Source organism: Bombus vancouverensis, chromosome 13 (genome assembly GCF_051014615.1).
Source record: "Bombus vancouverensis nearcticus chromosome 13, iyBomVanc1_principal, whole genome shotgun sequence".
NCBI classification, from domain to species: Eukaryota; Metazoa; Arthropoda; class Insecta; order Hymenoptera; family Apidae; genus Bombus; species Bombus vancouverensis.
This window is the reverse complement of record NC_134923.1, coordinates 5,422,401-5,439,555: the sequence shown is the minus strand read 5'-3', so window position 1 is coordinate 5,439,555 and position 17,155 is coordinate 5,422,401. Positions and strand designations below refer to the sequence as shown.

The 17,155-nt window shown below is 36.2% G+C and overlaps 1 protein-coding gene across 5 annotated transcripts in view; it reads left to right on the top strand.

Moving 5' to 3' along the window:
- The first annotated feature begins 3,777 nt into the window (after nt 1–3,777).
- Ih (hyperpolarization activated cyclic nucleotide gated potassium channel Ih) overlaps nt 3,778–17,155 on the top strand; it is a 216,410-nt gene continuing 203,032 nt past the window's right edge. For all 5 annotated transcript variants that reach the window (XM_076623894.1, XM_076623893.1, XM_076623892.1 and 2 more), the window contains exon 1: nt 3,778–3,830. In XM_076623894.1, the coding sequence (XP_076480009.1) occupies nt 3,793–3,830 (38 nt within the window). In that variant the 5' untranslated portion in view covers nt 3,778–3,792. The remainder of the gene's footprint in view (nt 3,831–17,155) is intronic.

Genomic DNA, 17,155 nt, shown 5'->3' with positions numbered 1-17,155 from the left:
ATATAAAAAATCGTCCATTGTGATACTAAGATATATTAAACGAGAATTAGGTGAACACGTGCGCTCAAGGAGATGGGTGTGAATGAAAGGGGGCGCGACACAGTGCCAGGCTGAAATGCGAGTGTAATTAATGGAAACGATGGTCGATCGTGGGGCATGCGTCGGATCTACAAACTGTGATACACCGATAACCACACCGAGGAAAGTCTGATGTTCGATCACTGACGTCGAATCGCGTGTACCGACCTATCCAGAAACAAAGTGGAATGAATCGCCGGTTTCGAGTCGTGTTCTCAGCTACCTCGTGATTCTTTCGCAGGTACGTAGTATATTTTTCATCCGCTCCTTACCATTATCCTTATTATTATCACAACTACGATCATAGGTATTTAATTTTAAAATACATTGCTGGTCTTTATCACGTAGAATATAAGATTCAAATTAAGATAAGCTACTCTGAAATTCCAGCTCTTGTGGGTCATCCACGATTCACTGATTCTAATAGTGGGTTAATGTTCCAATGACTAATTACGTGTGAGTTCAAAGACAATTTATATGTCAATTGCAAGACCGTCGAGCCCTTCTTTTTTTTTTCGTTAACGATTTCATTTGACACAGTTTCCAGTTGGCTTTACTACTTGGAACCACGTAAATAGACGCGGATCGTACGTTAAACAGAAGAAAACCAAAGCATCGCACAGTTTTTTCGTGTGTTGGAAGATAATTAAAATTAGGTAGAGATCCGAAAAGAATCGTTGAGCGAAGAGCAGGAAGACGGTGTGAAAATTAATTGGCTACCGCCTCTGCGTTTAAAGTTCTGTTTTATTTTTCCGTTTTGTTTTCCGACGAACGATACAGAAAAGCCTTCTGGCGTTTTAGATTCGTGAATCGCGTTTATTATTCCCTTCGTTCCTGGCTAGAATCAAGGAAAATAGGATAAGCATTTGGAATATAATGTTAGACGAAGGCGAATCGTTCTTTGAAGTATTACCTTTTTTCTTTTTGTTATTCGAATGCATTGTGTTCGAACGGCCTTGACTTTGTTTCCGTGTTATCATTGCAAATGAGCCACGCAACTCGAAAATGGTCTCGGGGCCACGAAACGCGAATCAACACGATGCTCGTACAGTAATACGTTGTGATCAACGATAAAAATCACGTGTATACGTTAAGTGTCGCGTAGAAATCACGCGAAATTCGTGCTACACGAGATTGAGCAAAATAGTCGTGCTTCTTTAGAAAAAGAAAAAAGACTGACTCGAACTACTCGGTTTAATCGTATGCATGCATGTAACATGGTTAACTCATTCGAATTCATTCTTATTCTGTCGTGAATCCCAGAGCTCTTTTGCACCATTGAATTAATATTTTTAATGAAATTTTATGTCACAAGTTACAAATTATCAATATCGCTAGTAAACTACACACGATCAGTTTATTTTCATGATTTATTTATTTTAATAAATAATTGAAAATGGAAATAATTAGGTCCAAATCGACGAACTTTTGTGAAAGACCGATAGTATCTGTGATTAGTAGAATATTGTAAATACATTATAACGTTCAGTATAATGTCTTTGAAATGCTTAACACGTTAATAGAAATATGTATTTAATTTTAAAATCAAAGAAAAAGATAATGTTGGCATTCAATTGCTTTTCTCACATAACCAATACAAACTTGACATTAAAATAAAGAAAATTTTACAAATAAATTTTATAAAATACAAGTCAAAGAAAAGAAATCTCTTACCTGCATTTTGTTACTTATTAATTGATTAATATTATTAACTAGTAATTTATTGTGCAATAGACAGACCTCTTATTAAGAAGAGGTGTATAACCTGTTCAGCTTCAACTACAGAAATGTCAAAAACAATATCTTGATTATTGTGAATTTATTTTGCATGTAATGGTTGTTACCGCACAAGATTTAGTGAAAGTATGTAAAATTTACTCAACAATCAACAAGCAAATTATTTCTTGTGTAAACATGAGTTGAGAATGTGGAATGAAGTTTTTTCGTAGCAGGTTATGAGAGAAATCGATTTTAAAAATTCGTCGAGTACGCGTGCACTTGGCCAAGAACAGGTTGGACGAAATGGAACAGCAGTTCGACGCGGCATCGTTCTACTTGATTTTTGTTTGCGCGATTAATAAAATAGTATATGCTATGAATAAACGAGGCTGTTTCTTTTAATGAAAAATTATAATATTATAATGAAAATTTTATCAAATTAAAATTATCTATTTATAAAAATTGAATTAAAAATATAATAAAATTATTGTCATTTAGAACATTTTTAATTTTTGATTTAATTTGTGATTAATTTATGTACATATATATTTTTAAAAATTGATAATTAAAAAAATAAATATTTCATCCAAAATGTAGATTATTTATATTTGTATAGAATTATGGTACTATTCTTTGAGATACGGTCAAGTGCACGTGTATTTAGAGAAACTTCAAAATCAGTTTCTCCATCTTCACTAATGAACTTTCGTGTCGATTTTCGTTAATCAAAGTTACGACGGCTTATTAACATTTCTTACGACTCCCTGATTTCCTATTATGTTCATTCGCACGCGCGTGCGTCTCAATACAGAAAAGATCTTTCCAATCCAGTGGATCCCCAATTTCGCATCAGATTCGTACACGAAAACTAAATCTCTCCTGCAATTCCCTGATTTCGTATTAGGTTCATCTTCGCTTAATAGCTCCCAGATTCGCGTTCAAGTTCGTCTATGCTATTTTCCAACCTTCTAGAACCTCCTCGATTTCCCATCGAGTTCGCTTGCACTGTCTTCTCCAGTGATTCCCCCATTGCGCGTCTGGTTCGTTGCGCTTTTTCCTAAGGCCATTTTCGTCCGCAAGTGACTTCATTTTAAAAGTTCCCTGATTACGCATCAGGTTTGCTTTCGCAAACAATATTCCTACTGGTTCTTCGGCTTCGCGCGTGGTTCGTCCACATACCTGTTAACACACTCTAACCATATTTCCATGAAATATCTCGCGCTGCTCGGAGGTCGGTCTTGTAACATATGATCAGCAGCTTAATGTCTTTATTAACTACTGAATTTTTTCCAAGTTTTAAGTTAATGTAATAATTGTTCTAAGATTTTTCAATTTATATACACATACACATTTCGAATTATATTCACATATGTACATTTGAATAAAAACTCCTTACAAAATCGTCAAAACCAATCCAACTAAACCTTCTGCCTCTTTTTCAGTCAGTTCAACCGCGTAACATCGCAATATTACAAGAAGCAGAGGGCTCAAGATCAAAAGCACCACACGAGCGACCAGAAGCTTCCTATTAGCATACTGAACGGCGTTGATGCAAAGCAAAGTGACGTTGATCCTACGAGAGGCCTAGGTGAGAGGCAGTGATCAGGCCGGTAAGGAGCCGCGTAGTGCAGGTGAAGCTAGGCGCGAAGAGAGGAGAGAAAGCTTTAGAGCAGCGTCGCCGGAGCAGTCACCAGGCATTGTGTACCACCCCCTGGCCACGGGGGGTGGGACAGAAAGACCGTCAGCGTGGGTGCCGGTGCTGCAGGGGCGCGCCTGGCCCGTCGGCTCGCCCGCAGATTAGCACGCCGACTAGCGGCTAGCTCGGGCCCGTTTCGGCGTACCGGCCTGGCGACCTCGGGGGGCCTCACGTCGGCGGCGGTGGCCGTGGCGGCCACGGGGGAGCAGTCCGCTCCCCCAGCAGCTGCGCCACGCCATACCACGCCGAACGGAAGCGCCAACGGATCGACCTCGAGCTCCAATCGCAAGAACAGAGCCATGTCCGTGAGAAGCCTGCACCGGCGCGTCTCTCACCCGTAAGTCACTTAATTCCATTGTTCACCTTAGTTTTGCTGATTAAGTTGGATGACACGCGGCTGACACGCGAATGGGATCGAGATTGCTAGAGATAGAGAAAATAAACAGGCTAAGCTCAGAGGAATTCTGTAGAATATAATAGATTCTGTATGCTATTTAAATACTCAAATGTGTATGTGTTACGATTCTTAAGTTTAATAAAAAAATCAATATCGATATGTATAAACTTTTGCTTCAATTTTGTGCTACAGTTTTTTTCTTTAAATATTATAACTCTTTTCGCTTTTTGAAACAAGAATAAGATTGAGATATAATAATTCGAGAATAATAACAGAGCTAAATCCAAGAAACATTATATACTTGTACATACTTGTACACATTTGTATGTTATGTGGATATTCGAATATCCTACTGAGCCATCCTGCCAAATTTCGTAGAAATACCTGGAAAAAGCAACAATAAAATCGTTTTGTGAAATTGGTCACGCTGTCGTCAGATTCTTATTCGATATAAAAATAGATATAGGAATTTTCTACCGTTTGGATTTGGGAACAGAAATCTGTTGACAGCTTGGATTGATCGATTCGGTAAAGCAATTGTCTGGTAAAGATCCGGATTCGAATAATAGTCCGATAATCCGGTTGAATGGTCTTTTTTTCTTTATGAATTGAACATAGGGAAAAATGGCAGAGGAGAGATTTGAATGGTTCAACTCGGTCTAATTTCCTGTACCCGAACTTTCCCGCAACTAAGATTCCGCAGGCTTCCACAAGTTAAATGTTTTTGCATTTAAGATTTCCTTGTAAATTGTTTTCTCGCGGAAAATTCTTTTATCGTTTCTCCAATATTAAAATACTATTTATTATTCTAGTTTCAAATTTTTTCTCGGCTAATTAAAATTACAAGTTCTTTATAAGCAATTAATGATTTAAAATAATTTGTTTAAATTTTTATTGCGTAAAATATTCTGCAAAGGATATTACGAAATTTACACGACTGGTTTATTTCCCTCGATACAAAGGCAATACTAAGCATATACTAAGTAGTATAGATCAACCATATTTCCTCTTTTACACGATTCTTCGCTATTACTACTAATTTTTAATTTTTAAAATACCTAGAAACAAATTCCAGATTGATTCAACATTAAAAAGGATATGTACATGAATTTAGTGATAATTCTATATAAAATTCTTGAATCACTTTATTATTTATATAATTTAAGGAGTTTCAAACTTTCACCGTCTGTTTAACCAGAGATAAAAACGAATCCACGTGAAACTAGAAATTGCCCAAGCAGAACTAAAAAGGATCCTTCTCCAAGAACTCTGAGCTTAACGAATATCAAACACTCTTTGTAGAGCCAACATTCTTAACACCCCAGCATCTCCGTCGCATTGTACGCGGCGTAATTAGAAACGAGACTGGAGCTTCTCCATTCACGTAAATTTCATTCTATCCAGAGTCGACGTTATTACGCATCTTTCTAGTCGTATGTATTGCTATTTACTGGTTATAATACGTTTCTCGATCCCATCCGTGGAGCGTCTAGAGTGTATAGCAGCAACGCTTCAATCCTTTGACGCTCGCGAAACTGACGATTACTCGAAGCTAAAAACTGATAACTGGATGGCGGAACTTGCATTCGTAGTTTAATTCTGGCAGAACCGAGCCTGTTTCCCGAGGCGTGCTCTTGCCTGTCTGCTTCATCTATTTTCCACGAATTTTGCTTCAGAATGACGCGTTTATAAATATAACTATCGATCTGCGCTTATTTCAGTCACCGGCAGTAAAAATATTATGTCGGAGAGACATAATGCTGGCTTTTTTTCGAGCGGGCGCATCAAGCAAAACCGTCACGGCCCGTAATCGGCACGCCTCGAAAAATTGAGCGCGTTTCTTTAGTCAGAGAAAAAAGAAGGAAAAAAGAGACGAACTTCCGTTTAAATCGGGAACGATCGATCCGACGGCGCCCGATTCCGAGGATCTTTCCCACCGATTTTCGCTCGCATGAATGAGATTCGTTTCGCTCGGAAACGGATGACTCACAGGCCCTAATAATCGCCTCCTACGAGTCTTTCACGCGAGTTTTATCCCCGTTGTTGTGAGACTGCAAGTTGAGAAACTTTTTCTTTTTCTTAGTGCATTCTTTTTTATGCATTTTTGCTCGCGCGTTAATAATGTATTATATAGAAGGAAAATGAAATCATAATACAACTACATAATTTGTGTATCTCTTGCGTAAAAGTAAGTTTGAGTTTTTTTTACTGGGGAGATTTGGTTTTGTGTCAGTGGTATTTTATCGAGGAGTTTATCATGTTGGAGATTATTTACTCTTAGGTTTTCTGGCCTTAAGAAACTGTTACTGTCTGTGCTGAACGATCTGATTCTCCTTAAGCTGTTCACTTACGCTTCTTGCTGTGAAAAAATTTGTCCTTAACGACAATCTTTATGTACATATAAATGATTAGAATAGCATTATCAAAATTATTAATTGTAGTTACAATTAAAATAGTTCATGAGAAAATTTCTAACTTCAGTCATAAAGAATGATCTCGTCTTAGAAAGAATTTTCCAGTTGTGCTATAATTTCTTATACCGTTTTACTACAACATTATACAATTCTACTACAACTGAACTTTAACTGGACAATTTTATCGCAACTACGACTTCTTCCATTCTCTCTACTAGTATTTTCAGTCACGTCAGGTAGTACTTGCTTCCTTCTGAAATCTACGATATTATTATTAACTAGTATCAAATACTTCATCACTTACTGCATTAAAATAGTCTCCGATAATCTATAAATTATGCACGATAAACCTTCAAGCGAAACCAGAATAACTCGAAGAATTAAAAATTAAATATTCCTCTCCGCGGTCGTTCACCGTTTCGTTTGAGATCCCGCTCACGGTGCGGTTTCTCTCGTATTTCCCCAGTTTCCGGTGGCCTGTACATCGCCATAGATCTCTAGGGAGTGATATACGCACTGCTCAGAGGCCGTCTAAAAAAAGCTCACGGCGCGAAAATAGGCTCGCAAATGCGGCGCGCGTTTATCAGCGCGGCAAGGCAAATGCGCCGCCCCTCGTGCGTCAACAAAGTTAGTCGCGTGTTAGCCTTTGAACAAGACAAAACAAACTGATGCACTGCTCAAAACAATTAGGGGAAACTATCTGCGCGGCGTATCGCCGCCCTCCTGAAAGAAGTATTGTCCAACCTGGCTACAATGCGGGAATTAATTGATGCGCACCCTGTTTCTCTAGAATCTAGGTGACAGTCAGTTTCCTCCAAATCGACTGTGACCGGCTGATAGCTTCGGCCTTGAATATATACAGACATTGTTCCACAATATCTGTTTTTCATTTCACGTTTTGGGGAAGAAGTGGATTTCTTTTTTCGAATTGATTGCAGTTTGTCGCAGGGCATTTCGAAGGTTGTTGTGTATTTTTGTATAAACTTTATTACGAAAATCATATACAGAGAAATAAGTTTAGCCATTTTTACTAACTTCCTACCATCGTTGCCATCAAATCTTCGATATCTAGTTCGAAACATTCGGTAGCGTTTGAATTGAAGAATGTAACCACTACAGTCTTTAGCGCCTCGCTATCGTTGAATCTTTTTCAGCGTAGAAAATTATTTAAACTTTTTAATAGGTAATAACTGGAAGATACAATAGCAGGAGGTATAGTGAAACTTCCTGTAATAATTTGTTCCAATCAGAAGTGAGAAAGCAAATAGTATTAAATAGGAAGGAAATTTAGAAACTCGAACGTTCGATAACTTAGAAATTTAACAGTTGTACTCAGCACTATAGAATTTTACATATTTTTCCTTTTATGCTACATCATTTTTAAAAAAAACTAACTTCTTTCTCAAGACATTCCATGTCTGTCTGCCTTACTTATTTCGAACAGTGTACTCTTAACAATCATTATCTTCTATTGTCATACCAAGTATCGTATCTGATAGCTATATCACAAACTACCATGTAAATCTAAGAAAAACTGGAAGAATGTTTGATACCGGTCAAACCTAGCTTGAGTCGCCATTAACCATTATCCAAAGTCAATTACCGCGAGCTTATAGGACGTGACTCGGCGCAACGGGCATGGGATAATGACTAACAGGTTGCCCGGTGGCGTGGAGTCGAACATTGCAGCGTGAACGCCCGCTTTTAACGACGTCGATTAATTCTCGCGATAAAACGTCGAAACGTCTCTGTTCAACGTGCCATACGGATTGATCGTTGAAAATGGAGCATGCCGCTTAGATTCGTTCTCTGCTAGTAGCCAACAGCTTCAGGCTTCGGGAGAAATCGTGGCGCGATCGAAACGCGTTTTCCTTTTTCTTTCTTTTTTCCTTTTTTTCTTTTTGTCATTTTTGTGAAAGCGACACGGTTACGTAATATCTGGTTGAAAAAGGCGACGAAATTTCGCTACTAGTCCGCTTGTTCCCTTTTTCCTCCGTATCCTTCCAATCGCCGCTAGATCCTCTATCCAGTTGAAAACGTCGCTGAAGAAAGAAATTGTTGCCGCAGGCTGGATTCACACTTGGCCGTGTCATCGCGAACGCTTTGTTCTACGGTTGATACGCTTTATCGGGCCTATGCAAATATTCTTGCGTTAAATGGCGCGTTAAATCCGTGTTGAGCTGCTCCATTAACGTCGGTAAACTTCTGAACCGCATCTTCCTTGCGAAAAATTGCCAAGCCAGATTGCACGTGCTCCTGCTCGATCAGATGCAGATCATTTTCACGTGGTTTTGATGCGGATGCTAAGGTTTAACGATTTTTCTGTAAGTTGGAGCAGTCATTTGAGCGAAGCATAGAGAGTAAAGATTAAATAAAACGAAATACTTAACAAATTGAGTGATGCATCGTTTAAAATAATTGTGTATATATTTCCAAGAGGATCGATCGTTTGTGAAGCTTGGTGCAATGTTACGCGTTGTTTGGTTCGTCTTGTAATTACTTGGAATAATTTTCTGCCACGTTAAGAGCTCGACGGATTAACGACAACGCGATCGTTAAGCGAAAGCTAAATGAAAGGCAAGGATTAGGATTGGGCGCGTTTCATTCAAATCAAAAGCCGGCTGCGAAAAAACGCGTTTCTTGTGCTATTAAATTCCATGTTTATCGCCGTTCCCTCCAACATCGCGTGATTCCGATGTTTTATTCTCTTTTTCTACTACTTAATATTATATAAAAATGCGGGGAAAAATACAAAATCTAAAGAAAGAAAAAACGAATAGAAACAAAGTAACGAGGTTTTAAGTGTCTGTTTATTCGCGTCGTTCGAGTGCGTTTTCACTTCAAATCTTTTTCTCGTTTCCGTGCCGGTCGTCTCGTGCAATAACTTGCGAAATGATTACGCGGCGGGTGTGTGCTCGTCGAATTTGCATAATCCGTGCGTGATTTACATAATGTCAATATATATACATCGGTGATTAATTTATGTTGCCCCTGGAATGGGTGGACGAACCGAGCAGTTGTAAAATTCGTGTCCCTGTGCTTGGCGTTGACAAATCGTGTTTCTCTTCGTTAAATGTTCCATTTTGCGGGATGTACCTGATCTTATTATAAGTTCTGTTAAAAATACATTGGATGAAAGAAGAGAAAGAAGAGAAACAAAACGTTATGCATAATCGGTAACTGTATTTACAGATACAGAGATAAATTCTGTATGTCAGAATTGATCGCTATTTATATTTATAGTAAAACAAAAATTCGATGGTATTATTATAAAGGGTGACCATTCTTTGCTTCGAAATGAAGCTTCAAAACGATGTGACCAATCAACTATTTAGAGCAAGCACGATTTCTAGAGATATTTGATTCTCTACCTGTTTTTATCAAATATTTTTCTAATCTATTTGAATTTCTATGAAAAGTTTCATATGTTACATTCATTGACTCTGTTTTTTATTTCTTAAGAGTTCGTTATAATCTTTTCACTGCTTTTATCAAATAAAATTCCATTTTGTAAAATTATTTTGCTTTCTCGCACCATTTACCTTCTAAACTTTTTACATATGCGCTAAATAGAATATAGTTGGTGCAAATGTATCTAATGAATTTTTAAAATCACTTTTGCCATAAACGAAGTTTCATATGCGAAAACTTCGTTTCGCATTGTCGACGTATTTTTTAATGAAGAATAATCTGCTTCCTAGTTGAACTGTAATTACAGAGGCGTCCTGTATACTTTAACAGAATTTATATCAAAATAAAATAACATCGTTACAGAGTTTTGAAGAAACTGATTGTCATGTAGAGATTTTTATATCGAGGCCTATGATTGTCTTCTACATTTCTTCCACTATTACATTCCATTCGATGTTTCTTGGAGAAGAGAAGGAATAGAAGATGAAAATACAAATAGCACGGAGAGGGAAATTGAATGATCGATTCAGGGCGGAACGGTTTTAAGAATAGATAGCTATTTTGGAGTCACCTTGTATGGCTAAATTGAATTGTCAGTCTCGTCTTGAGATTTCTGTGAGTGTCCTGAGTCCGATTCCCCAATTATCGACGGCCACGCGGTTCTTTTTGAACGGAGTCCTTGTCAGAGATATTTGATACTTATCAGTTGAAATCGTTTAAAGGGGCGCTTTTAATAAATAAAATTGTTGCTCTGCTTTGAAAACTTCTGTAGATGTGAATTTTCTCAGATGGGAAAAGGTGATAATTAATTGATCTTCGAACGTTACTGTTTTTAAATCACAGTGGAACCTCGATTATCGGAACAACGATTAATGGAAAATTTGATGAATAGTAAGAAAGATCGGAAAACGCGAATGGAGATACAAAGACAATGAAATTTTCATTCAAAATTTGTGTTCATATTTAATATTGATACATATCTAATGTTAGCTGCATTTAATTCTGATAATTTGCCCGATTAAGTTATTTTATACATTTTAAATATATTTTTGCCTAAAACGTGACATATTTCTTGAATATTCAGTATTGTTTCGCGAATATTTTATTTTATAGGACAGTAATATAAATTTAGATATGAATAATACATATCTCACGCGTGATATATTTCTATTTATATCTTCGCCACTGTATGTTCATTAAACATTTTGCACTCTCAAGGATTAAGTACTATAAGCTCACAAAATATCAGATCCTTTTCCACGACACCCTATATATCAATGTTTTGCTTTCGACATAGCGCTGAAACAGCAAATGGTTAACGCTGACGCATATCATCGCTGTAAACTTGATACTGTATGAATAAAATTATCATGTTTTGTGCTTGTTAAATTCCTCTTAATGTTCTCTACAATGGACAGAAAAAATATTATGTTCTTCACAATGGAACTAACTGAACATGCAGATGCTTTTTATAAAACTGATATCGAGTCCTATTTGGATATATAGAAATGCAACATTATATCTACATATATATATATATATATATGTAGATATAATGATATAATATATATATATAATATAAAAATATATAATATGATATAATATAAAGATATAATATATATATATATATATATATATATATATATTTGTTTCCTTTATATTATTTCAATTAAAACTATCAACATTCAGAATATTTAGACGGATATTACAGATCGATATCTTTAACGTTATAAATCTTAAAATGATCTTTAGTTTATCATTAAAAAAAAGTATCTTCAAAATGTTTGTTTCTAAAGTATAATTTAATCTGTTCAACGTATCGATAAATTTTTTGAGCTGTTACTTTCTTTAAAGGAAAATTTCTTGAATCGCCAATCTTTAATTTTTGCCAAGAACAAAATTGCTTTTGGAGATTTAATAACCTCATTCCGTAAATTCAAGGAAATAGACATTTCTTTTGTGAAAAAGAAAAATTATTTTCTTTGCAATTAATTGTTCTTTATAGATACAATGTTTGCATCGTAAATTGTTAAAATTAGGCAGGATATCTTATATTGATCTAACCGAAAAGAATCACAAGGCAGAGGGGCTAACCGTGTCATAAATTTCAAGAACTCCATTCAACCTGAAATTCTACAGTTCCCGTTTTTACTGGAAAAAAATAGTTCGCTCGATAAATTCAGCTACTGCATTGAAATTTCCACGAAGGTCTTGAAATTCAATTCCTATATCGTCGAGTTCCGCGCACTCCGCACGAAGAAAACGATCTAAAGGTTGGTTTCATTAAGAAAAACCTTTCGAATGGGGATATTTTTTGTTGAACGAAACACGTCGACCTAGGTAAATCGATTTTTCCGAGATGCATGCGGTCACATTTCGCGATTATCGAAGTGTAGTTCGTGCGTGTAGACGAACGCTTAAAAATTCTCCGGCATGAAATTCGATTTTTCTCGCCGGTTTTCATTAAAAAGGAACGCGAGGCTATCGTTTAGAAAAAAATTAAAGGAAAAAGCAAAATACACAACTCGTAACCGCGCAATAGAAAGGTTAAGAAACAAAAGGAGCAGTCACGTTTCGTTTCGTTTCGTTTTTCGCTCGCAGCCAAGCGAAAGGGTGAAAAATGGAAATACCAAGAGCTACAGAAATCCCGAACACTGGGTTCATCCGTGCTTAAGTTTCTCTATCTTGTGTGAGTTAATCTCCACATCATGCTACGCCTCGTTTTCTCCTATTTCAATGCAAACGTAGTATTGAATTTGCCAAAAAATTATGTGCAACGTTATATAGCTGCGTCAGAGCCTACGATAAAGAATTTAGGATCTTTGTGAATATCTATGATAAACGATGTTGAATTTGTAAACGATCCTATGTCTTATTACAGTGAATGTAATTGTGAATGTGAATGTGAATGTGCACACTTCCTGATCCCCTATGCATATATTAGGTGGAGTAATAAGTTCGTTCGTACCTTTTTAAAAGAGCATTAAGGATCGTTATATAACACATATTATTTTGTCTTATCATTTATGGATTAAGTAATTTATTTAACATATCATTTCAAAATTTTACTCCTTTCAATAACAAATCTTGATGCACATGTATTTCAATATTCTTTAAATTATTTAGTGATCGTTCGTAGCAAAAATGTTCAGATTGAAATAATTTAGTCCAATATTAGTGGTCCAGTAAATATCCCAATAATTTCAAATATCCTAAATCTGAACGTAACTGTAATAATTTCTGCTACAGCTAATATAATTATAACGTTTCGCAAAATATAAAATAATGGAACAAAACAAATCTTGCCAAACTGCTTTGATTTTTTAGATAACATTGCATTTTAAAATTCGGAAATCATGTTCATAATATAACGAAATCGCAATCACGAAAGTAATATACAACATTAATAGCTAGTTTCAACAAACGCATACCTCCAGCGCAAAATTACCAAATCGATACTTTGATTATTCAAAGTTACTCATTACGATATACATATAGTCGATGAAACAAATCTCTTCCTGCTGTATGTCTATTCATAATAGGTAGAGATACGGATTTGCATAAACATTCACAATCTAATTATAAATGATAAAATTATTACACATTCTACTTTCCGTAATTTAACAATTTAATTATATAATGTGTCAAAAATAAGCAAGCATTCGGATACTTTTAACCAGGGGTGCATTTAAAAAGAAGAAGAAGATAAAAAGTCACGTCACGGCTTCCTAATTTCGCTCTGAAATTCATTTCCACCACGCCCGTTCACAGCTTTCGATGTCTCATTAGGATCGATCGGAATCGTTCGAAAATAAATTACACACAAACATACAGCCACGTATGCAGAGAGGCAGTGGTGGTGTGAGACGAACGTTAAACGGTCGTCGGTCGGAGGCCCATGGTAAATTCCATAAATACACGTCACTGGCGAGGAAAACGTTATTGCAGCACCCATACTATTCGTTCTCTCTCTTTCTCTCTCTCTCCCCCTCTCCCTTTCCTTCTCATACTCTCTCTTTTACTTTCTCTCTGTATTTCCTTAGCTTGCTCTCTATCGTCTAATAACATTTGCATACATGCCAATAAAGAGATAGGTTCGGCGACGTTAGAGGGTGGTAAGTGGTGGTTGCGTTTCGGAATCTAAGATAACAAGATAGAAACGGCGGAGGTGTATAGTAGGCGTTACAGAGTCGACCAGGGAGCAATCAATAACTGACCCATATTGTAGTCCTCGTTCTACTCTCTCTTCTATCTTCACTCCGCATCCTTCTCCTCTCTCTTCGTTCCTTCTTTGCACCCCCTGCTACAACGCATTCGTTCCCTCGCTCTGTCTTTCTTTCTCCATGTCCCTCCGTTATCCCTCTCTTATCCCTTCCCCTACGATTCCTATGTCTCCTACTCTCTCCAAGAATCCCGTTCCCGTATGTTCACAATGTTTCTTTTCTTTTCTGTTGATTCTCCTTCTCGTTCGTCGTGAAAATTCGTCACTAGCCACTTGCGTTCTCTTCGACATTTTTCGCGCACAGACAGAAAATATCTCGTGTCACAGACTGGGTTGTGGCTAATTGGCGGATAGGATTGGTTCCAGGAAAAATATCACCTTGAATGTTTGCCATACGACGTTTTTAGGCCGCTGGAATCCCGAATTCGACGTGTTTAACACATCGTTAATTGTGTTTTCGGTCGTGTATCGAATTTGGAAATAGGTGACAGGATTGCAGGGAAATTGATAGCTTCGAATGCGTTGGAATTGTCTCTTGTTCAGCGTGGATTTTTTGTGTAAAAGGATATAGAAGTGGAATTGTTGTAACCGCGTTTATTACACGGCATTTTCATTATCAGATGTTTTCGTTCGTATATGTATTTGTAAATTTTGGGGATAGTTTTGCGACACACTGGTTGTAACTTTGCTTATATAATTGAATTTTCGATTGATCATCAAATTCCAAAATTAAGATTGCAGGTAAATTGATAGTTTCAAATTCGTTAAAATTGTTCCTTTTCCTTTTAGAATTTTGTTTGAGAAATGTAGAAGTGACATTCTTGTAACTATGGTCGTTGTGGTAAGTTTCAATTACAAAATATTTTCGTCCTCTTGTTTGTCAATTTTAGAACTGATCTCCTGAGACATCGGTTACAATTTCATTTAATCGAGTTAATTGCATATCGTCAGTTGAGTTTTCAGTCGCGTATCGAATTTACAAAAGCCACGGTCACAGGATTGTAAGTAAATTGATAGTTTCGGATAAATGGAAATTGTTTTTTTCTCGTCATTTTGGAATTTATGTACAAATCTCATAGATCCATAGATTTTATGTTCAACATGATTTATAGTTAAAATTTCATTTCGAAGTTTCTCTTTTTTCAGAAATTTGAGAATTCTACACGAAGAAAATAAAAGTGGAATTGTAATAGATCTTAAGATGTGGTTTTATTTGACATTGGTTAGAATCTCATTTCAAGGTTTAGTCTTCTTTATCGGAGTTTCATGTTTAATGCGCTTTAATTGAGCTTGAAGTCGCATATTCGCCGTTTAATATTCAAAAGGCGGATTTCGGCGTTGATGAAAATGGGAAATTGTAGTTTCCGTTTTGTTTCCATTGTGTTATGTACTTATTTACTTTAGTTTCGATCGTGTTTTCAGTTTCGTGCAGGGAGCGTGGGATTTTTCAGTGAAATTCGAAGTTTAATGATTGATGTCGGTCTCGAGCGAAGTTTCGAGCTTCGATATTCTACGTGAAACTGCAAATTCGGACATTTTTGGAGCGTCGAAAAGCTTTAACGCGATTTAAGCCAGGCGTACTCGATTCGTTCAACTTCCTGCGATACATTTAAAATTTAGAGCCATTAGTCTTGAATTTTGTATGCAATTAAATATTTCGCAGCTACTTTGCTTCGATAAGGTAAATTGCTGGATCGAACGAGGATCAATTCACATCTCTAGAAATGTTCACGTTTATCCATATGTTAATTTCACGAAAAATAATTCCCCATCTTTATTCTTTTTTCACATTACATTAGTACATATATTACATACATATATTACGATTAGTATGTGTACAAATACCTCATATATTTATTACATAACACTTCATATATACATACATATGTTACATTATGTATGTATATAATCATAACTTTTTTACGTTATCACATAATTTTATTTAAGTTTAAGATGAACGTGTTAAGTTTATTTTTAATTGATTCATTAAATTGTTTATTATATTCGTTCTTTGTACATTTTTTATGTCTTCTTTTCTTTCTATCAATTATTGTATTCGAGAAAGTTGAGAATAGTCGCTATATATAAGTAGGAAAGTAGTCATAGTTCGTGGACAAGTTGTAAGCTCGAAATCTCCTTGAGGCAAGTTCCACGCATTAAGAACACACTCTGTATGGATCGCAAATCCGCGTATATAACAAATATAACAACTCAATACTATGAGAACCAGGGAGTTGGCATGTGCCGCCCCTCTATTACGAAATTCTCTCTTCTTTTCTGCCAAATGATTTAAGCACCATCTTTTTCTTAACTCGTCAGTGCCATAGTGCATCTTTCTTCTTACGATATCCTTTCATAAGCTTTTTCCTTTTTCTTGGAATTGATAAACGCAACAAATAAACATAAGAGATTATAAACATTGTTTCTGTCACGATGAACACATTTAAGTATCATCTAGTAGACTTTTGCAATCCTTCGACAAAATAATCTTTCGAAACAAAGTATTTTGTTTCAAAGATAAGAAGTTATAAATGTCTGTCAACTTATCTACATCATGTTTTATTCATTTCTTATCTGTTATATAATATTTTCACGTTATTAATGCCTCTAATAGCGCCAGTGCAGTATAAAGGGTAAAATTTTTATAAATAGATAAAGATTCTTATTCTGCTCGTTATGACAGCTTCTCAGAAGCCAACTACACAAATCGATTTTTCATGAAGTTAACAGTTTTATATTTCCAAGTATATCAATAACATTCAACATCTCGGAAAACAAACGACTTATTCTCATAAATTTATTTATCACAAGCAAACACTATAGATATTTATAAATTTCAAAGAGTCGTATTTGTATTTTATGACGTCAGTCAACATGACGTCCGAAGAACTCATATTACATTCAACGAAAACCAGCGTATCCGATCGGAACAACGATTACCAAATCCTCCTTTCTCAAATCTCGCTCGAGCAAACATACCAAGGTAAAGCGGATAGCATTTTTCGCGCGGCTTCGTCAAGAATCCGTAGTGGATTAGCAAGAATCGTATATCAGCTGGTCGTTCGTTTGGCATACGTTCAATGTTGAATTATTCGCGTCAGAGTATAACCGTGTCTGGTTTGTCCGTCGGAGAGGAGAAGTGAGAAGGCAACGAGCAGTATCAGCTTTATTAAACAAGAAACGCCGCAACGATTTCGCTAATTGTACGAGCGTGACGA